The 23314-nt window shown below is 43.5% G+C and overlaps 1 protein-coding gene across 3 annotated transcripts; it reads right to left on the bottom strand.

The window, feature by feature from the left end:
• Positions 1-1726: 1726 nt before the first annotated feature.
• Positions 1727-22473, bottom strand: map3k4 (mitogen-activated protein kinase kinase kinase 4). Of its 3 annotated transcripts, none has more exons than XM_073481989.1 (27): positions 22279-22473; positions 16876-17066; positions 15350-16770; positions 12929-13189; positions 12627-12779; positions 12357-12514; positions 12095-12211; positions 11883-11982; positions 11645-11728; positions 11285-11554; positions 10936-11085; positions 10386-10547; positions 9987-10120; positions 8995-9073; positions 8803-8881; positions 6925-7018; positions 6363-6485; positions 5120-5220; positions 4941-5021; positions 4660-4851; positions 4498-4568; positions 4283-4399; positions 4035-4194; positions 3821-3943; positions 3371-3477; positions 2709-2888; positions 1727-2616 (listed from the first exon to the last, which is right to left on the bottom strand). In XM_073481989.1, exons 1-27 carry the CDS (start codon positions 22308-22310, stop codon positions 2596-2598), a joined length of 4761 nt encoding a protein of 1586 aa, XP_073338090.1. In that variant the 5' UTR covers positions 22311-22473; the 3' UTR covers positions 1727-2595. The 3 variants fall into 3 exon arrangements, with proteins under 3 accessions (XP_073338090.1, XP_073338091.1, XP_073338092.1); XM_073481990.1 differs by having other exon boundaries at positions 15350-16767; XM_073481991.1 differs by lacking the exon at positions 6363-6485.
• Positions 22474-23314: the final 841 nt, after the last annotated feature.

Below are 23314 nucleotides of genomic sequence, written 5' to 3'. Positions count from 1 at the left end.
TGGTGACATCATGGAGGACACTGGTGGCTGCGGTGGTTTGTTGAGTCAGGCAGTGAGATTGTATTTTCAGCTTTCCTCCAATAACCAATTTTATAAGCCACTGGGACTGAAAGAGCCCGAAGCTCAATGAGGTCGCCATTTATCACGATACAGACAATCCTGGACCAGAGGTGATGGTGCATGCCCCTTGTCATTTAATAATGACACAATAACTACAGATATTAAAAGGAAAAAGATGATAAGTGTTTCTTTATTTAGATTTTTCAATTTTAAATTCTGCAGTGTTAATTCTCCATAATGTAGTCTGCTGAACAGGCCAAAGCATAGCCTTATATTAGCTTTGGAGACATTAGAATCAGTTGAGGAAGGGGTTTCTTCACAGTCATGGACAGTAGGAACAATCAAAATGACTGTTAAATCAAATGTACGTACGTGAACCAAGTTTTATACCTTATTTTGAGGACGAGTTAAACCAATAAATCTAGTGACTATACTATATATTTCAATGCAGAAAAAGAGGGTGGGATTGAGTTTAATAACTGAATAAAGCATCTGACTTTTCAAGGGGAAAAACATCTTATTCACAGTGTGCGTACTGAAACACATTAACAGTTGAGCATGCATCAGAATCACCTGCAGGTCATTTGAGGGTTAGGTCTCTAGTGTGCATGTACTGATTTCAAAAGCACACACAAACACATCAGAAATCTAACGGCAGTGAATCACCAGTAGAAAAGCAGGAGTGATGGTAACAGCAGAATATTACACCTCTATTCTTCAGTAAGGGAGTGTGGTTTAAGGAATATGTAAACTGATATTACCTTGACTTTTAGGAAACGCTCTCACAAAACCACAGCATAGTTGGGAGTTGAGCTATTAATAGTTGGTGATGCAGCGGCCATATATCACTGAAAAGGTCAGCTGCCCTGTTGGTTTAGTCACACTCCAACTTGACAGCCCCATTCAGAATATGAAATGAGAAAATCCAATCAAAGTTCATCTGGATGTCAGGAGAGGGCTGGGTGTTGTAAGGTCACACCCTGAGACAACAGTAACACGAGCTGATAGGCCTGTTTGACAGAGCAGAGCTGAGCCATATTACACTTGCAAGGTCTGTATGCCCTGACAAGGTGGTTGTTTTCTTATTGCTTTAAGGCCAGACATTGCACAACACTACTAAACATTGTGTTTTCATGTGCAGGTCATGGCATGGTCTGCATTCATTACATGTCTTCAAGTGGAAAGGAAATGCCCAAAATAAACATTTCTTGTTTATTTTAGTGCATATTTAACATGACATTTTTACTCTTTACTGAACACTTGGCCTCCTGCAGCTGCTGAAATCCAACTTCTCGTGCCAGCTCATAATGACTCAGTGGCCTCGTTATCAACCTGTTGCTCTATACTTCACCTCTGTGGCTGGTCAGTAAGCAGCTGGCCTGCTGGATCAACATCAGACTGGGCTACTGCATCAGCAACACAAGTATTGTTCTTACTATCTGCCACACATACGATAGGTTAGTCAGTGGGGGTTGGGTGACGTTTTCCTGCTGGACTGGCTGATGACATTAATCCGTCTGAATGAAGCAAAGGCAGTCAAACTACCTTTTTAACAAAACAGACTTTCTTGACTGCTGTCCTACAACAGAATAACAGTTGCATTTCTTAACACGTGCATTTTTGTTGCTTCAGGAGCTCAAGACGTCAAAGGAAGTGGAAGAAAATAGACATTTCATTAAAAAAACGATTGGTTTATTAATATTGTTTGTACATAGCAAACACTGTAAGAGCAGCAGAGGACCAGAAGTTGTGGTGTGTGTCAGTGTCTGGTTGTGTGGATGTTCAGCAGCAGGGAGGGAGAGCAGGCCCCGTTTCTCCTCTCAGTTTTGGCTACACTCCGGTCACATGAACAGCTCTTCACCGGCAACCAGTAGACTTGAACATTGCTCCAACTTGACATTTAACTCCTCAGCAAAGGCAAAGAAAAATACAATTTTAAAAAATCCTTCCTAGTGCCCACGCTTGCAAAATGACAAGTCATAAATTCATGTAATATTTGGATGGTGTTCGTTTCATAAACCAGTCCATTCAGTGAGGCTTACCACACCTTTTTTCAGCCTCAAAGGGCAACTGGTTCTTCCCTCCTCTACTCAACTGCCCCTTGGGTAAACAGTTTAAAAGTGCCATAGATTTCTTCCCCCCCGCCCACGCCCTCCCATTTGTTTAAAAAAAAAAAATCCTCAATGCCTTTTCAGAGGTCTCTTCACCAGTGAGAACAACACATGTGGCAATAGTTACTTTAACTTTACAATATTGTTTATACAAGAATTAAAGCCAATCCTATTCTTACAGTATGTACAGTCCCACCCCAGCCCCTCCACCCCCAGTCCATGGGTACATAAAGACACAAAAACCCTATACTTCATAGGTCCAGTTGTCCTCTGAAATGATATTGTATTAGTTCCTCAGTTTAACTCCATGTGCCTTCAGCCATAACTTCTTCTATTCTCCCCGTCCACAGTTCTTTTTCTTTTGCCGACAGCATGTACAGTAGTGCTTTAATTTGTAAACCTGAAAGCCACAGAGGAGGTCCATTCACTCTTCGTCCGTACAAACCTGAAACAGACCAAAGACAGCAGCTGTAATATGGGAGCTTGTTGGATGCTTTCATGTGATTTCAAAGGGTTTTAGCCATGGCAGCGTCTTACCTTGACAAACGGGTGGTCTAGCAGCATGCTAGCTGTCCAGCGGCGTTTGGGTTCGCTCTCCAGACAGTGGCCCAGGTAGTCCTTCCCCTCTGTGCTCAGCTTCTCCGGGATGGGGGGTTTATGGCCCATTCCCACTTTGTACATAATCTGGAAGTTGTGCTCATACTCGTGCCAGGGCCTCTGCAAGGTGAGATAAAAGTGAGAACAGAAAATTATTTACATGTGGGTTTTACTTCTGTTTTTGGTGGACTGAATTTTCTGAAGTGGAAAGAAAGGGAAATGAATCAACCACAATATGGGCAAGAAAATGGCCTTTGACACACGTAAATAGTGTTAGGTCTTGTAACTTAAAGACATCAATTTTAAAGTGACTGAAAACAGCACACGCACACTCAAATGTGTGCAAAAATCTTTTGATTTTTTAATTTTAGTTTGTCTGCTGCTGGATGAGTGGTGTTTCTTTCTATATTTTTGTAACAGCAGTTTAGAAAACCCCAAATAACCACTATTATTTCACTTCTCTAGAAGCAGCAGTTAGTCAGCAATTTACTGACAGAACAGTGTCTCACAACCAACTTCTTTATTTAAACCTGCTTGATTTAAGACAAATAGAAAATCTACTTAATGTAATTGTTATTTTTTTCTTCTCTGTCACTCCTTACCTTTCCAGTCACCATCTCAATGAGAACGCAGCCCAAACTCCAGATGTCCGCTGCTCGTCCATGACCTTCACCCTTTGCTCTGGTGATGACTTCAGGTGCCATGTATGCTGATAAAGACAACAAATTTAATTGAAAACACTCAAATTTGTTATGCAATTATACGTAATAATACGACAATATGGGATGCTTGCAGGTTCAAGAAATATATTTTTGCATCATCACATGAGACTAATGGGAAATATGTTTAATATAAACACATACAAAAGAAATACATAAAATAAAGATTGTAAAGTCATATCAACTGCATACAAAAAATATCACACTAAACTAATATAGCATACTTTTGTAATAAGTCACAGCATGTGGGTGGAGGCCTATTTGTGAAAGGGAAAAAGTTGAAATGTCGAGCCACAGTGACCCCTGGTGGAGGCACAGGAAATCATTTCTTACCTGCTGTTCCCAGTGTGCTGTTCACCTCCCCTGGCATGGTGTGAGTGTTGTTCCTTAACTTGACTGAACAGCCAAAGTCACCCAGCTTGATCAGGCCTGACGACGTCAAAAAGATGTTGGCTCCTGATATAAAAAAAACAGAGAATCAACAGCATGTAAAGACTTTTCTGCACTTCTAATAAGGATAAAAACTCCAAGAGCAAGTGGCACTGACCCTTGATATCCCGGTGGACGATGCCGTGTTCATGAAGGACGTTGATGGCTGTAGTGATCTGTTTACTGTAGAGCCTGATGACATGTTCCTGCAGCCCCAGTCTGGACACCTCCTCCAGAGTGCCCTCATCACAGTACTCCATGAAGATGTACATCTCCTCCTACAGGTAGAGCGCATGGAGATTTATACCAAGCTGCTTCAGTAAGCGCCACGTGATGCCTGAACTGACATAAACATAATTCTCTTACCCGATGGAGCTCGACTCCAAAGTATCGCACCAAGTTCGGGTGTTTAATGCCTTCAAATATTTTCAGCTCATCTGCAGTCTCCTTGATTGTTTTGTGATCGTTGGGCTGGAATCGGATCTGATTCAACAGCAAGAAAGAATGTGTTATCTCTACCTGCAGACCTTTTAGTTATTTTGATAACTACCTACAGTAACTGATACCTCTGGAGTACATACCTCCTTCATGGCCATTAGCTCTCCAGTGTCGACATTGATGCAGGTGTACACCTTCCCATACTGGCCCTCACCTGTTATCATACACAAAGAAAATAACATCACTGCCTGCATGTGCGTTACATAACCCACATCCAAACAAAAGCCGTCAGCGTGCAGTCATACCTATCTTGTTGCCCCTCTGCCACTTGAAGGTCACCTTCCTGAGCCCAACGTGCATGACGTTGTCATAAGACTTGGGTGTGTGGCACACTTGGCCGATGATGTTGCGCTGCTTCATCACGGCGTAGCGCTTGTCCTCAAACTTGCGAATGGAGCGACGGACGGCCTCCATGGGGCTTTGCCTGGCTGCTGTGTCTGAGACAGGAAACAGGATTTATTTAAAAAAACGTTACTGATTGCGTATTTTAATAGATCCAACATGCCTCATCACCCGACAGTCTCACCCTTGGACTGGCTTATAAAGGTGCGAAGCTCCCAGCTTCGCCGCGCAGCGCTGTTAGGGTCTCCCTTTGGATAGGAGGGCTCTGGAGGACGAAATCACAAGAGAAAAGTCAGCCGGTCAGTGCAGTTAATACGCACAATGTGGATCAAGGCATGCAGACCAATCAGCGACTGTGCCCACCTTCTCTGTCCTCCGTGGGGCTGGAGTGGCGACTCAGAGATTTGAAATGCAACTCTGCTGCAACTGACGACAGGCGGTCATTCTCGTGGAAACTGGATCCCCTGCGAGGACACGGAAGAAACTGATGCAACAATGTCGAGTCCAACACTTCTGATTCAGATGGTGGGGTTCAGTCTGGGGGGTTTTCTTTGTCAATGGCCAAATTTAAGATCAACAGAGTGTGATCCCTTCTGCCAGGACTACAATTTATTTTTAAGCTCTTGATAAAATATAATGCAGTTAAGTGTGCCCTTAACGGGCACTCCTTCCTAAAAGCATCCGGACTTGCAAAGCAATCGAAAACATCTTCAATATGAGATAAAAATGTTGCCAGTCTTGCTCAAAATGAAAATGACATAATTACTGTAAAGTACATGAATAATCCAGCCCATCAAATACAAACAATTCTGATAAAATCATCTGAACTTTCAGGAGAAACAAAGATTCTCAGTATGCCTTTTGAAACCCATTAGCAGTTCAGCATGCACCAGCGTCATTAAACAGCTCAAACACACTTGAATGTTAGATCTCCAGAGGGCATGTTCTGACTTCAAAAGCACACACAAAAACACAAGCCAAAAATCTAATGGCAGTGAATCACCAGCATCAAAGCAAGACTAATAGCATTAAAAAGCGCAGTATCATAGCTCACTCTTTCAATGAGGTAGATTATGTTTTTTTCCATTTTCACACCATGCACAACAATCACAGTCTCTTCCCTTGACCAGGATTGTGTAAGGCCGTTTCTCTTATTTGGTGACATTTTGCAGGGCTTGTAAAAGCTACAACACTTTTAAGGCTTTCTGTAGCCTGCATCGATGCCATGCATTTTATTTAGAAGCATCTTCATTGAAGCTGTAGCCGGTCTAGATTCTAGAACAGCCATGTGGTAAACACAGCCTCAATGCATTAGAAATGATCTGTTTTCCAAAGATCTAAACTTCATGTACAAAAATAAACTCAGGAGGCCGACTTTGTGGATACAGAAGTCAATCCAATATTTGTCTAACATATTTTGTGTTTCTTTAGATGCAATCAAATACAAATCAAAATTATGAGTCAAAGCTACAAAAAAAAGAAGAAGAAAAAATATATCTCTCTATAAGTGTGCTTTCCTATTGAGAGGGCTGTTGTTTTTGTATCTGAGGCTGTGTTTTGTCAGCAATTTCTACCAGGTGACTTTGGGACATGGGGACATGGCTACCTGACATCACTGGGGCTGCTGCTGGGTGCTTTGGTGTGGCTGTGTTCCCCCGGGCCCTGAGGGACGGGCCGAGGGCCGTTGGGGAACAGCTGGTTCCGCAGGTCGCAGGGGAGACTTCGAGAGCTGTGTGGTGAAAAAACAAACTGAGGAGCTCTGCCTTGGGAGGAAAGGTGGCTTTGTGTGGGATGTGAATAGATCATGTTTAAGGGTGTGGACTGGGTGGCTGGTTGAGGGACAGACGAACACGCTCACTCTCAGACACTATATACATTTCAAAACTGAGACACACTCAGCGTTTACACACACGTACACACACACACGTACACACACACGTACACACACACACACACACACACACACACACACACACACACACACACACACACACACACACACACACACACACAGGGAATCCAACATCACACACAAGCTGAACAACTACAGAGCAGAAACACCAGGAGGCATACAAAGCAAAGGTAATGAGCCATGCAGGAAAGAGTACTGACAGTAAAACACATTAGGCACACAGGTTATTGTCAAAACTTCAACTATCAGCATCTACCTGAACCCTTCAGCATTAGGGATGAACAGGTTGGGGTTTGGTGGGTCACTATGGCAGCGAGGGACCTTTACAGGACGAGGACCATTTCTGGGAGCTGAAAAGAAAAATACGAAAAGCTTGATTTAATCATGCCACCAACAAAAGGTGTTTGTCGTTTTGGAGGAAATCTACAATGAAGCAACATCACAAAAATAACATTCATTCTGCTCTAAAGTGGTGAAGTGCTCATGTTTTAACAACCACATACAGTGGCCAGCCACTGTGTTGTGTTGCAACATTTAGTTCTCTGCACAGCTGTTCTAAGATCAAACTGACTCTTAGTTTGCACATCAAGAAATTATTTCGGCCACATCTGGTGGACACCTTTAAGGCATCATTTTTCTGCACTACACTACTTTTGTGTTTCTTTAAAGGGGTACTAGACTGATTTGTATGGCACCTCCATACTTTTAATCCTTAGTATGTGTAAAAAACATGTTGGATTCTATAATGCCCTTCATTAGACCCTCCCTAATACCCACATCTTTCAAACTCCACACTTCCAGTCCGTAAGGGAGTTCTATTATAAATGTGTAAACTCAAAGCCCAAGATGAGATAACCTTCTAGATGTCATAGTGATGTGATTGGGGTCATTTTCTGAGTCTTCACAAAGCTCCCACAGAGCAGCATAATACAACTGTTTTCACAGGCTGAGAAGACTAATCACAAGGAAAGAAACTAATCTTGATGTGTAAAATCGGTGAAGTGACTCTCTAAATTGCAGAAGGAAGACTGTATTACCTCCAGCAAGAAAGCTATGTTTTCAGTTGGTTTTGTCTGTTTATCAGCAGGATTATGGAAAAACTACAAGGATGGATCCAAGGATGGAAGGCAGTAGCATGGGCCAAGGAACAACAGGTAACAGAAACGGAAATTATTTTTACTTTTATTAACATTTCCAGTTGGGCATTTGGCCTTGGCAGAATAAATGCCATATCTCTTAAAATCCAGTGGGTGGTAGTGAAGTTCAATAGTGACAAAAACAATCGCAGAATTGTAGAATTGTAGAAATAAAATAACTCCATATCACAAGGTTAAGGCAGCCCTATTCTCCGACTGTCTTTAAATGCACCGATCATCATCATCAACAACAAATCAATGCAATGTGCGTTCCACTGGTGCAGCCAATCACAATGATTGTGTCTTCGAGCAACTAACCCGCTCAGCATGAGTACAGCAAGGCACAAGAGACTGTAATGTTGGTAATATGAGCAATGTGTGGTTGACTACGTCTCCGTTGCACCTACAGTAATGCAAGTCAACAATAGTTCATTGTGGAGCGGGTGAGCACCTTCATCACTAAACAACTTAATTCTGTGCAGCTCTCTTTGAGGTTTGTGGTTGCAGCCGCTGTGAAGTTATAGTTCTTATACAATCCCATGTTGTCTGCTTTGGTGATATGTATCCTGCTGTTTGCGTGGCAGTTATTTCATTTGTCTGCTGTCAAAGAGGAGTAGACTACTGGCCTTGGCAGATGTCTGCACTCTACGATTGCCTATTTTTGTTTTGTTTTTTCTGTCCTTATTTAATCAGAAGTGTTTGCTGAGCAAACATGCTCTTCTTCAGTAACATCCGACTTCACAGTCATAGTAGCAGACTTTCACACTTGCCCTGCTTAAAGGAGTCTGAGTAATCAGAAAGGTTACTCAGACTAACAAACGTAAGGTCCATCTCTGCTGTTGCATGGGAACTGATTTGTTATATCACTGCCTATGTGCCTGCTTTGTGTCCCTGTGACACCCAGGTTATAAACTTACAAAAGAATGTAAACACCGAATTAAATTCTGAACTCAAGATGAGGAAGTCACCAACAGTTCGGATCACAACGAGCATCTTACCAATGTACAGGCCGGTGACTGGGCTGTGAGGTTTTCCAATCACATGTCCAATACATTCATTCATCAAAGCTTGTAAATTCTGCAGAGACACGTAAATTCAAAGTCAATAGATAGTAAATACATTATTTTTCAAGCATGGTTGTTGTGCAATTTGTCAACAGCAACAAAGAGAAGAATAAAAGGATGTTTTACCAGGAAGTCATCCTCTGGCAGCGCTGATATAAAGGCAGGTTCGATAGCCTGAAGAAAATCAAAACCCTGAGTCGCCCACCTGGAGGGGAAACACTTAATCGGTTAATCAGGGTGTCTTAAACCTTTCTCATGCTGTTTGTTTCATTCTCTCCCTCTCCATCGTTTGTGTTTGAACAGAATAAAAATAACAGCCACCATTCAGGTACAAATATTAGACAACATCATATAATCATAATAATACCATCATATAGGACAAAGGACATGGTCTAAGTGGCTCTTTGTGTTCTCCTCCGTACGAGCAGCACAGTTTTAGATCTTATAAACAAAACAACTCAGCTCATGCTCACTGATATGTGCCTATTTTTGTTTGCATATTTGTCATATTTATATAAAAAAAGGTCTCTGTTATGTCTCCAAAATGTCATGCTACTATTTCAGTTGTATTCCATGAAATAACCTAAAGGCTTCAGTCTATTATCAGAGTACAATGTTGCCATGGTAGCTTGTTATGGGTCACAACGAAAGCTCTTGACAAAGAGGGCAGAAATACATGTATTTCAACGCTGTGTCTCTTCCACAGAAGATTAATATAACTGGTTCGAAATAATAGATCACTTCTATAATAGTTGTAACAAACAGAAGGGCAAATAAGGAATTTATCACACAAAGAAAACATAATTAACTACTATGAACTTAGACCGAGAGAGATGTTTTATGTTTTTACCAGCCTGCAGTTTGTTTAAGCTGACGGGGAACATTGTTTACTTTTTACCCAAGATTAATTGCCTTAGTAGGAGTGCTTATTAGTTAATGAGGTTAATGCCCCACCAGAGGGCCTGGCTAAAGCATCTCTGAGCCACATACTCTAACTTCTAAATGCTGGAACATCACACTAGTTAGCAGACTCTGCACCCAACCAGAGGGAAAAAAGACACAAACAAATTACTAAAAAATGTATACAAGTGCTCAACTGATAAAAAGTAAAGCCTTACCTAGGCTTGGTGCCCCTGCCACTCTCACATTTGGTCAGGACATAGGTCATCCATTTGCGGGCAAAAGCTATGTAGCGCTCCCCGATCCTCTGCCTGAACTCCCCAGACATTAGGCGCACCACCTCCTTGTGGTACTGAAAATAACACAAAGCAGCAAACAGGAGGACATTTAGATTACCGCCTCAACTCAACCTCCCCTCATCTGTAGATCTCACAATAAGTACACTTATGTAGATTTATTTTCACTCCGCAAAATATAACCCAAAACTCAATGCTACAGAAGTGGACATGTGACTCTTATGTCACAATCTCTGACCAGTAAAAATCAGAGAAGAAGTAGGGATAGAGGCTGTGTAGCATCTACAGCATGTGTTTCCTTAAGAATATGTACTGCGTTACCTCAAAGGCAAAATTGTAGCCCTGTATCATCGCCTCCCTGTAGTACTGATGCAGAGTGGCCGACTCCGACTCCTCCACCTCTGCCTCAAACTCTGTGGTGAACATGTACTCGACTCGGTCAATGGCAGTGCTGATCTTAATGCATAGCTGCAGTGCCTCATCCTGTGATAGGAGAGAAGAATGAGGAAGAAGAGTTTTATTATCATTTTCTGATTTTCTAAAACCTCAAATTCAAAGTGATCAGTAAAAGCATTCGAAACAAAAAACTGATGACGTGAGACATTACATGTGGTATTGCGACTCTGAATGCAACAGATATGAAAGTTAGTGACTTCCCTTTTGAGAATCACCTCTAAAATCTGGCCTAATAGTAGCAGAGTGTCTTTATTAGGTAACTATAATAGAGCAGAAATTTAGGGTGAATGACAGCAGCTGCAGTGGAAAACAAATCTGAAAGTAGGACACCCACATGCACCTGTCTTTACAGTAACACCAAATAAACATGGGGTTTACCAGGTTAGAGATCGTCAGCGTGTGGTTACGTAAGTACCTTGAGCTCTTCCAGAGCACTCGCGATGAGAGGCTGACTAGATGTTTGCTCCCGGCTGAGAGTGAGCACGTCCTCCATGGACTGCTGAAAGGCCTTTCGCTGGGCCACCAGGTGAGCTGACTGCATCACGATCAAGAGCATGTTCTCCACCTGAAAAAAAAGAGTTTGTATAGCTTTAAGGGTAAAATCCAAGCACTTTTCAACCACTTTCAATTAAGGAACCCGTTTACTTGGAAACAGTTCAAATAAGCCCTGTTCAAGGCTTATAATACTTTAATACTATATACTTTACTGAAAGCACATGGACCACTGAGGGACTTGTTAAGATCATTGAAAATATGTCCGGTACCTTCATGGCCCTTAAAGTGTCAACAGCTTCCATCTGGGGGACCAGTTTGAGCAGCTCTCCGTCCCACTGAGCCCAGTCAGAGTCACTGGCGGAGTCCCCAGCTCCGTGTTTACTCATGAGCAGGTAGGCCTCGTCCTCTGCAATTTCATCAGGCTCTTTGGAGCAGTCTTTGCCAGCAGCAGCGTTGAGAAGCTGCAGGATGAGAGGCCGCTGATCCTTCAAACCACAGGGGACAAACACTTGCAGCTCCTCCAAACCTGGAATTTGAACCTGGGTATAAGAGAAGGAGGTTAAACAGGTGCGTAAATGACCTGAGAACTGAAGACAAAGATAAATATGTGCAGAAAAAAGCAAACGCACCTTGACATGGTTTCTCTTCTTCAGTGCCTCCAGGAGACAAGTCACCCCATTAGTGATACTGAAATCTGCAGCAACCTCCAAGTCCTGCAGACAGAGAAGCAAACAAAGTGTGTGTCAGAACACACAGTCCCAGTTCTTTGGTGAGCAGAGAAAACAGGGTCACAGACAGACTCCAAAGTCAGTATTGTTTTGACTTTCTATTTCAAGGGAATGACAATTCTTCACTGCTGTCTCTCACCTTGCGAAGCATCTTGGCAAAGCCCAGAGCCTTGGACGCTCGCTCCCTGGCCTCGTGAAACAGCTCTTTAAGTGACCGACTGGTCTCGATAACCGACCGCCTCCAAGAATCAAAAGGTTCAAAGTTAAAAAAAAAAAAAAAAACATCAAATGGGACAAAATATATGAACAGTGACTGAAACAGAAATCTGATAGTCAAGTTATTCCTCTTACCTGATCTCATCTGAGGCAGTGCTGTCATCTGCACTTTCCCAGAATTCATTACCGCTCTTCTGCAGGCCGGCATCGAGGAACTCTCCAGTGGATTTAAGCAGCATCCCAGCAATGTCACTGCAAAGAGCAGAACAATCCTCATTTTTATATAAATTATTTGAAACACTCTTAAAGGATAGGTTGAGATTTAGGATTAAGATATCAGTCCCCAAATCAATCCACAAACATTTATATCAGTTCCATTTTCAGGTAGGGGACTGACCAGAAAAGCTTCCCAGACTGGGCCTCCCCTCCTCGGATGTAAGGAGTGATGACCTTGATGAAGTTCCACTCCTCCTCTAATAGGTTCTTTAAGCTGTGAGAGGCCTGAGGCAGCTGCTGCAACATCTGGATCCAACTGTGCATGTAGTCAAAGTAGACCTACAAAAACAGTGACAGATGTTGGGGTAACTATAGGATCCTTAACATTCAACTTGAATTTCAATAATGCATAGACTGACTGCAACAATTATACACTCAAGATGAGTCTTACCACCAGCATCTTGTGAAGGTCCTCTTCAAACTCGTCGATATTGGCATTCGTCTGCAAGCCCTGATCATCAGTCACCACGCCTCTCAGCATGAACTGATAATACTGCTTCATCAGGAGACCGCCTTTAAGAACCTCTTTACACTCACGCACCAACTGCAGGGCACAAACAACATAAGCATGCAACATAACTAAGATTATGTTAGTTAGAAGTATAAAAGCATTTAGTTAGGAATGCAGCATTTAAGAGTCACTTAAAAACTCTCAATTTCGAGGCTAAAGTGAAAGTTTCACTTTCTGCTTGCCTGTTTGATGCTGAGCAGTGAAGGCTCTCCAGCAGGCCTCTGTTCAAGTCGCAGTTTAAGGCATTCGTGAATGACGTTAAGAAGGACTCTGCAGAGCACGAGGAAAGCCGGCCGGAAGGATGGGAGGTCCATGTGCAGCAAATCCTCCCAGGAAACCTGGTCTGCCTCGAGCTCAGGATGGGCCGGACCACTGCAGGACTCATGGCGCGACAGCTCTGGCAGGTAATCACTGTACAGCATGGGGTCTGGGAAGTCTGCAAACTGCAGGTGGAAAATAGGTCCAGTGAAGTTAATTTAGCATATCCAAAACCATTGCTAACCAGTGGAATAATACAGTGTTATATTAAGTGCCTGAATACTTGGATTCATAATCAATTCAAAGCTGTTTTTTTATTTTATTTTGCCACTTAATAAATGATATTTGACAACTGACACAAAAACAATGAGTTTTTCTGTAAAGGGATTAATAAAGTACATCTTCTTCTTCTTCAAACTGTGTTTTCATTGCTTGATCCATAGAGACTGCACCTGCAAAGATTCTCCGAAGATGCATCCCTGTTGGATTGCACTGCATAGCGTACACTACACAGAAACAGCCCTAGTATTGAGCAAAGACATGCTTCTGTTACCAATGTTGTACAGCGACAACATGCATCTCCTTCATCACATTCAGCAAATAAGCAGTCCAAGAAGTGCTCGCATTCCTCATTGCACACTTGCAAGAGCACTGTAGTGTCTGTGGGCCTCCATGTTTTGATCAAAGGTCAGCAACACGCAGATGAGCTGATTATTCATTGCAATAAGCTCAATAACAATCCTCTCCTCTTTACTGCTCATTTTTTCTTGTATTTGCTTTCTCCATGTGTCAACACATCCTCTGTTGTTCATAGCCTCCAGGGACTAATTAAATTACTAGCATTAGCACTGCAAACATTACAGTTAGCTTTTTGACTGCTTTCGCTCTCCTTTTGACAGCAGTTCCAGACTGCAGATGTGACTGCTTTGAATCAGTAAACCACACCATACTACTATTTTAACTGGAATACGACATGTATTCAATAGAAAAAATGTAATGGAAAACATAAAATTGCATTTGACAACACATATTAAAACTGTATGTGACAAAGAAACCTTTAAATCCTTAAATTTCTGTGTGACATTTCAGTGACCATTAACAATATGAATTTTGCTTTAAATACAAATTTACCTCATATTCTACAGGATGCCCTTTCTCCTATAAACTGAGTGGAACATGGTGCATTTAGCTTTATTTAGCACCACAGCATGCTTCAAGCTTTATCAGGTTTTTTTTTTATATAAACCTGAAAGGTCCAACAGAAGTAAGTTATTTATAGGGCTTCATCTAATGATTATTTCATTATCAATTAATCTGCCAATTATCTATTAATAAACCGAGTAATCAGTTTGTCTATAGAATGTCCCCCCCAAAATGGGAAAAATGCTCGTTACAATTTAACAGAGCCCAAATTAAATTTTTTTTTTTTTCCACTCAACAGTCCAAAACCCAAAGACTCTTTTACGATCATAAATGACAAAGAAAAGCACACATCACATGTTTGACATTATCTCTTGAAAAATAACTGGAACGAATAATCGATTATCAAATAGTTGGCAATTTTGTTTCAGTCAGCTAATTGAAAAATGTACTATTCGTTGCAGCTCTAGTTTTTATTATTTTTTTAAAAACACAGTTGTGGTCATCTCCAACATATACCAGAATGTGTGACATAGCTGTGATGTAGGGCTACGACCAACATGAACTTCCATTATTGATTGATTTGATTTTTTTATTATTACTTAGTCAATAAAATGTCAGACAACAGTGAAATTGTCGTCACAATGTCACATAGATGACTGCTTGTTTTCACTGACAGTCAAAAATCCGAAGATTACTCGTTCATCAAAATTGTTTAACTTACTTAACTGTCACTTAACTAACTGATTCATCTATAAATACATTAAGAATTCCAGCACTATTGAATAGGCTGCACTTTGATGTATGTTTGATCCTTATTTTTGTACCTTAAGTTTTCCCGATAGTTAAATATTTTTATGTATTTGTGTTAATCTTATATTAATTAATAATAAAACATGTTTTAGAGGGAAACGTTGTGTGTGTGTGAGTGTGTGTGTGAGTGAGAGAGAGAGAGAGACAGAGAGAGAGAGAGAGAGAGAGGGCACAAGTCTACTGAGAAGTCTCCTTATGTACTACTACATAGTTTTATCTCCACAGGACACCAGAGCACATTTATTACATACAGATATATGATCACATCCTGTAATAATGTAATAATGCCACTACGACCATTTTATTTCAGTGTTAATGCAAGATTATATCGGATCAATTATTGTACTCATTAAGTGTGAAGGTAAAGAAAAAGGTAAGAACGATAGTCTTACCTCCAGTGCAGGAGTGTGGCGGAGCAGCGCTGCTCTGGACCTCTGTAGTGAGCGGTCCATCAGTTTGTGCAGTCTGAGGATCAGTTTACGCAGTCCCATCTGTTTCAGAGCTTTATCCACAAATGGTCTGTAGATGGCTGTGGGGCAGAATACTCCCCCTCCTGCAATCACTTCTGTACTTACTGCATTAGCAGTTGGGAGAAACTCATCTTCTGAAAACATTCGAGCAAACTTAGGAGTCAGGGAGGGAGACAACTCTTCCTCTGCTACATGTTCCAATCCGCCATCCTCCTCCTCAACGTCCCTCTCCTCTCCTTCACTGTCAGCTGTAAAAGTTGCTGTCGAGTCATTCTCCTCATCTTCCTCATTCTCCTCTTCTTCATTGCCACGGGAGCAGCGAGGTGAAGGGATCTCAAAGACAGGCCACCCGATACGGGATAGATCATGGAGGCCCAGCACAGTGGCCATGACACGCAGCTTCTGGTTGAGGTCCTGGGTGATATTGAGCCACAGACAGAGCGCCTGCACCCTGCCCTGGAAGTCTCGTGCTGCATACTTTTCATAATCCTTCTGCAGGGCCTGCAAAGAGGGGTACAAAGCTTCCACCGACTCTAGTAACTCCATAACACGCTTGACCTGTTCAAATGCCAGCCGCTGTCGCTGAAGGTGCTCCCTGCAGTCAGCGCCAGAGCCCAGAGGCTCTGCTGCATTCATTGCTGATGAGGGCGAGGCACTAAACCCCCAGGGATCTACTCCACAGTGGTTGGTCTCTGCTACAGCAGGCTCCCTGTCCTCTCCACAGACTAAATCTGGGACACTATGATAGTCCCCTTCGATTGCTTGAGAACACTGGGCCCCTCTCAAGCTGGCATAGTTGACCTTAAAGTGCAGCACCTCATTGATGATGTCAGGGATGGCCTGGCGGGCGGTGAAAAGAAAAAGGTCCTGGTCACCTGTGGAGCGTTTTGCATGCCAAGCCTGCAGCTCCAACCAGATGACCTCGTTGTTGTGACCCATGAAGGCCATGTTCTCCAGGCCTCTCTGCTCCTTCTCCTTCCTCTTGGAGGACATAGACGTGAGCTTGAGCAGCAGCCGCAAAGTTTCAAAGAACTTGAGGCGGTCGGCAGGACAGTCTGTCCTGGAGGTCTGGCGGTGGGTCCGGGCCATATGGGGCATAGTCACAGGAAGTTTGCAAGTGCTGCAGCCCAAGCTCAAGTAATGCTTCCTAGGATCCATGTTGATGGCACCAAAAGGGCTCGACTTTGAGAGTGGATCCAGCATGAAGTTGTCGAAGGTCTTCTTTTGGTCTCTCTCTGTGGAGCGCAGTGTGGCCCTCTGCTTCTTGCCCTGCTTATAGCTGTGCTCCTCAGGAGTCTCCGCTGGCCTGGGACTCTCTCTCAGGCCAGACGGGCTAAGGTCTGCTGAAATTAACACAGAAAATACATAAACACAAGTTACTGCAATGCATGTAAAAAAGGCAATGTGATTTTAGTGATTTCCATTTATAAATTGTTTCATTAACTTACCCTTGTTGGGAGACCGACCAGCACTCCTCGCCTGGCTGTTCCTTTGATGTTTGCCAGACATGCGTTTCATCTGACGGGGGTTATAAGGAGGTGATGTGCCATACAGAGCTTCCTCTTCCTCGCTGGGAGAGTCCCAGGATTCACCCACTTCAGAGTTCTGCTGGGATGCATCTTCCGCCCGCTTGGCCTGCCTGTCGACATTTAATGACATTGCAGCAAAAACAGTCAAGACAAATTATCAACATCTGCATATTTCTAATGAAAGTGATGTTAATGGCAGGCCAAATCTCTGGCATGTCAGTATGATACTAATTTCAGTCATATCACAGTCACACGTAAGAAATGTGTGCAAGGTCAAATAGTGCGGGGTTGTTTGTACCCATAACAGGGAGTGCACCAAATCTCCTCTAATGCCACAGCAAACAGGTTGCTAAACTGCAACTAGACTGAATGTCTGCTGCTACCTACAGCAGACTGACGAGTTGTCTGTCCTTTGGAGCCTGACTGGCTGCCTCCCAAATGTGCAGCGGCAATGCTCTGTGCACGACCACAGCCCTCCAGACGCAGGATAATAAGCTGTGGGTTCCCTACTGGCACCCTCTCATGGTCTAGGTAAACATGGCTGAACCAGAGAGGGAGAAATAGTAACCCTCATTAAATCTGTCTGCTAAGTCATCATCTGTACTGCAAGATTTCGTGGAACACTGATTCACTCACCCACATTGTGTAGATGTGCAAACACAGTGCTAATGCAAATCAGCATGTTACTTTGTGCGATTGCAGTTACAATAACGATGCTGCTTAACAACATTCTGACTTCAATATTGCAGATAATAGATAGTCGTTGCAGAGTATGCTGCGTCTAGTTCTGCAGAAAGGAAACACTATAATCACTTGAAACACTTCCCCGAGGAAAAAAAGAAAAAGAAAACGGAGAGTGCAGGCAGCACGCCTTTTCAGATTACAATGTCAGAGGCTGAGCTTTATTCCCTAATGCCTTTCTGAGGGGTTTTTAATAGGATTAGAGAGAAAGGTTGGAAGGTCTGACCCGGCCAACAAAAACAAAAAGAGAAGAGGAGGGCCATGAAACGGGCGTTCTATATGCTCGTCACCATGTGTCTCTCAATCGATCATCTGACTGAAAGGCATTCCCCAACACGCGCCTGTTAGCGTCTGTGCAGGCGGTGTTGAAAGGGGCACACACTCGGGGGGGAGGGAAGTGTGTGTGAGTGTTAAGGGGAGTAATCGGGAAACCGCTTGCTTAAGCTTTTCAGAGAGCCACACAGGGAGAAAGTCCAGACTTCTATTGCCCATCTGCCCCACTGCAGTCTCTATGCACACACTCCGAGTCCCCTGGGAGCAGCTGTGGAAGTACGTGCAGGGCAGACAGACACCTGCTGCAAATCCTGCAACTTTATTCGACTCCACATGCAATCAAGACTTCATGAATGAAACATACTGCAAGATTAACGTGAACACCAAAGCCATGTGTACCACAGCAGTCTTGAAATTACAGAATAACTCTCGCATGAAAGAACACTGGTGCCTTTATGAGTGTATTGTACGGGAAATTGTGAGGGGGCCTGTTCTGCAGGAGCACGACACGACAGTGATCTTTTCAGTATGCAGGCACAAAAAGGCACAGTAAGCGATCTCGTGTGTTACAATAAGGCATTTAGTACAACAACAACAACAGGCAAATTCTTGTGCTTCTGCAACACAAAAATTGAAATAGGTAGCAGGAAACAAAGAGAAAGAGTAAATGCACGGTAAAAGCTCCCACTGCGTCCATCATGGGTAAGATCAGATCGTGAGCATTTGTAAACATTCCAAAATGTGCACGTGTGTGTTAAGTCTGAGGACAAAAATAGTCCATGCATGTGAGAGGGAACACGACTAAGTTTAAAAAAGACACTTCTCTACGCACAACAGCATGACTAAATCACTCAGGAATGACAGCGGAACCAATGACGCCATTGCCGCCGGTTGTTTGTTTGGTTGCCATGAGACACTTGGAGCACAGATTGTGCTGCAGCAGTAAAGACCGAGCAAATTCCTCTTCTGAATTCTTTGCTTTTTTCCTAAACCTACGCGCAGGCCGCACAGAGAAAGTTACTGGCCAGCATGCCCTGCAGTTAACCATAGCTGCACTACGGTCTTCAAGCTGTCCCTGCCTGGCTGCTGCTGGTGAATTATCACTGCAGATGGTGTCTGGCTGGTCTCAATGGCTCATCTGATGGCTCATTGGGGCTCCAATAAAGGCCAGTGGAATGCTAGAGCCCCTAGGCAGAAACACTCAGTGCATAATAAACAGCACAAAATCGAGAGTCTTTTCTGTAGAGCGACTGAAGCAGTGATACCGAGGGCTGCCAGAGTCAGGGGGGCCTGACCTTTGACACCGACCATCCTCACCATTGTACCAGGAAGGGGCACTCTATTGTATAGTTGTGACACGTGGCCTGTGAGGCCCACAGCTGAATAGCACACAGCTGGTTAGTGAGCACACTTGCTCACAATGCCCAAACTAAAGGGGATTTTTTTCGAGAGAGAGAGGAAAAGGAGGAGAATGTGGCCGGGGTTTTGTAAGAGCATACTCTCCACCAATTAGGTCACGCTGGCATAACTGATGCTCGATAAGCTAAATCCAGATTTTGATGACCTCCCACTGTAAAAAGGACGTATCTGCTGGCCACTTATTTCAGCGCAGGGTTAACTGGAGAGGCAGTAAGAATAGACAACCTATTTGTGCACATGAACCGCAAATCAAAATGGAAGTGTAGCTTGTGTATGCATCACTGACCTGCTGTTAATCACTGATAAACAGGCAGAGCTGATGCAGAATTTGTGCCGGGGCCGGACAGAATTCACAAACAATGTACACGACGTACTTGACCCCACCCTTGGCTGGAACAGTGTGACACTGCCAAGAGTGGACCTCCCAGCCTCTCCTATAACTGTGCACAGCATACTGTACACGCAAAACAGAGGAGTTTGCTCCTGCAAAAACGCTGCAAACAGCCACTTCAAGTCCTAAAATTGAGAGTCAATGCATCACTAAAACACTGCTGTGCTTTTATACATGGCATTATAAACTGCTTGACACCAGAGAACATCCTCAGTCTAAGAAAAGATGTAGACCTTACTGTACCAGTAAAAGCTCATGCCATTAACTACAAGTCACATGATAAATGTATCTAAATGTAGACTGTGCCTGCAGACTGTGGACTGCAGCATGAGGTAAATGGTGTAATGACATGTTTTTCACCTAATGCCACTTGCATCATAAATGCAGTGCAGGCAGAAGTCTGCTCCACCTTGAAAATTCAATCTGAAACTACAGAGAGCCAAAAGCAACAGATTTGTCAGTTTCAATTTCTTGCAGGTGTGCACATCATAAATGTCAAATCAAACCAACAAACACGTTATTCTGCATAACTACACAATCTTTTCTCTCCTTCCTTGTCATTCATCTTATCGCAGCTTATTGGTAACCTCATAAGTGTTAGTAGTTACAAAGATCCTATTGTTTAAGAGGAAATGACAGATGAGAGTGACAGAATGTGAGAGCAGCACTCATTTCTCTAAAGCAGGTGCGGGCAGAGACAGGATGCGGATAGGAAACGCTACAGGATGGTCCATCTGTATTCTGCAGCCTGTGCTCCTGGCAAATGCAGGCATTAATGAGTTCTGCCCCGTGAGCGTGTCCGGGGCTCCAGGCAGCCATCCACTGTTCACAGTACACCACATCCTGAAATCTATGGAATGCTTGTGAGCCACACTGTCTTCACACACTGACTCTGAGAACAAGATATTATTGACAAAGGACCACTGTACTTGCGAGGACAGTGACGGCAGCTCTCTGCCAAGCAATCAGAAGAGTTTGAACTAGCCTCACATTTAGGGTTAACCTATATACACTCGTCGAGGTGGATGGAAGGATCTCCTAGATAGGAAGAAGAAAAGATGACTCACAGTTGCATGTTGTGAGGCCTGTTTTAGTCTGAGCAATGAATTTATGTTTTGTTCCTGCAAACTACGCAACTTTGACATGTAACCTTTATTGGTTACAATGGTCCAAGTTACGCATGTTCTGTTCTGTTCTAATCCCATTACTGCAGGTAAGTAAAACAGACTGTACAGCAGAGCTAATGCATGCATGCCTTTCACCTCAAAGATGGATGTAAAACTGAAAAAAATGTGACAGTGAAACACCTTAGTTAATGGCTCTGTGTTTTTTCTCTACGCAACAATGCCAGGCTGCAATTACAGTAACAGGGCCAGTATTGCACAATCACGCGAGCTGTTTGTGTGTCCACTTCGGACTGAGTGGCCACAAGAGAATAACAACTCACTGGTACTCAATCATGACTGAAAGCCGACACTAAAAAGGAAAAAAACAAGCTACTTGCTAAACAAAAAAACAGGATCATGGCAGATGACAGAGCTGATCCTGCATGTTAAATGCCTCTCTCTTCTCTGCAGACACACGGCTGCATGAGAGGAGGGGGAAGACATAACAGCAGATTCCTGAGGGTCTGTCTGCCGGCGGTCAGGGGCAAACACTGCGGAATTTCGATTAGGAGATGCGCACGTATGAGAAAAAACATCTCGTGTGTGCATTCCCCTGCGAGATTGCACACAACGCAAGTTATCGTCCGCCAACCTCGACATCCGAGCACTGCGAATACATTTGCAACACAGTGTACACCGACTTATAGACATCTACGTGAGATAAAAATGACCTAAAAATGCATAAACTGCGAGTCCATGTCATGATTCAGCAGTGGAGAGCGACACAACAACAACACGAGCGCCAAGTCTAGCTGCAGGATTAACAATAACAGTGGAGCAACATGCTAGCTAAAGCCTGCCGAAGTTAGTGCTTCGGTGTTATGAGGAAATGCATGGACTGGCACCATGAAATAATAAACAATACACCTTCAAGTTGACTTTACGAACCCACGTTGCAAACCGTATCTAGCGTCAGCTCGGTCAGTTTCTGTAAGTGAACTTGCGGCTGAACAATAAAGTGACAAGCGACAGCTAACAGTGGATGTTAGCTAGCTCGCTCCCTGACATGTTGCACTGTTACAGCGGTGAATAAAGGCTCGTAATGTTACCTCAGCACGGGGCGAGCATTTTGCCTCTCTTTCTAGCAACCGGGAATCAGATGAGCGGCTAATATCTGCAGCGAAGTGCGCCTGAAAACGTTGCTCCAAAAAGTTTGCAACTCTTGTGTGTTGCAAATGCAGCAACTGCACGCGTAGCACTATTTGGCAGGAAGTCGATTTCTAAGGGATGCGCAAGCGCTCCCATAGAGCCCGCTGCAGTGTCACGTTCAGCTCCCTATTTGGCAAGTGCGAGGTCCTGATGGTGTAGTGTCTGTTCAACAGCTTCGCATACCTGCTGGGCTTGTTACGATCCGGAGGCTCCATAGCAAAGTAGCGGCTTCTCGGTCCTAGCCGTGCATGGACTAAACCATGTCGCAGCGATATCAGACAGACTTTGCACCGTTAAATCCTTGCAAGAGAGACGGTTTTGTGTCTCTTTGGAGCACTTTCTATCCGCCGGTACAGTTGACTCTCGCTTGTGCGTATGCCGTCGCCATCTTTCCAACGTTCATTGAGGAGGAGTGCCACAGTCTTGCATTACTACGGCAACCCGGATAGGTCATCTACGGTCATAGCTGTGCAGAGCTTGTTTTTTATCCTCAGAGTACAGTCACGGTGAATCAGTTATCATATGCTTGCCTCTTGACTGAAATGACGAATTGTCATACTGTAAATCACTTGTTCTATAGAGCAGTGGGAAATGTAAATCCCCTTCAAATTACTAGTTCAGATCACTGGAGGGTTTACTAATTATTCATGACAACCTACTTTGTTGGTGCCAGTGGGAGAATAATTTCAGATGGCACTTCACCATTGGACAGCACTATGTTGCAAACAGTACTACAGTACAGGGGGCTCAATGTGACATGATGTCAGGGGGCCCAGCAACACCCTGTCTACTGCATGATGAATGAGGATTTTTAAGAGTGAATGCAACTAGTTGACAGATTAACCTGCTAGGGGGACCCTGGGTCAAAAAATAAAATAGAATAAATTAATAGCTGCCGGGCCCCGTATCCCCCTATTTTTGACCATCTGTGAATCAATATTCCTGATGTAACATAACATGACAAATCCACAAACCAATTTTGCAATGAACTCAGTATGCACACAATGTCAGCTGAAATAATCGTCTTGAAATTGATTTTGAAGCAGGGCATCTCTTCAGGATCGGGCTTCTCCTGGGCACTGCAGAGGTGCCCCTGAGCAAGGCACCAAACCCCTTACTGCTCAGATCACCTGACCATAGTGCTGCCCCCTCGTTATGACATCCTCCATACATTAATGCATGTGTATTTGGCCTGTGTATAAGTTTGTGTATTTCAGAC

Source organism: Pagrus major, chromosome 15, assembly GCF_040436345.1.
Source record: "Pagrus major chromosome 15, Pma_NU_1.0".
Lineage (NCBI taxonomy): Eukaryota > Metazoa > Chordata > Actinopteri > Spariformes > Sparidae > Pagrus > Pagrus major.
This window is presented reverse-complemented; position numbering and strand designations above follow the sequence as displayed.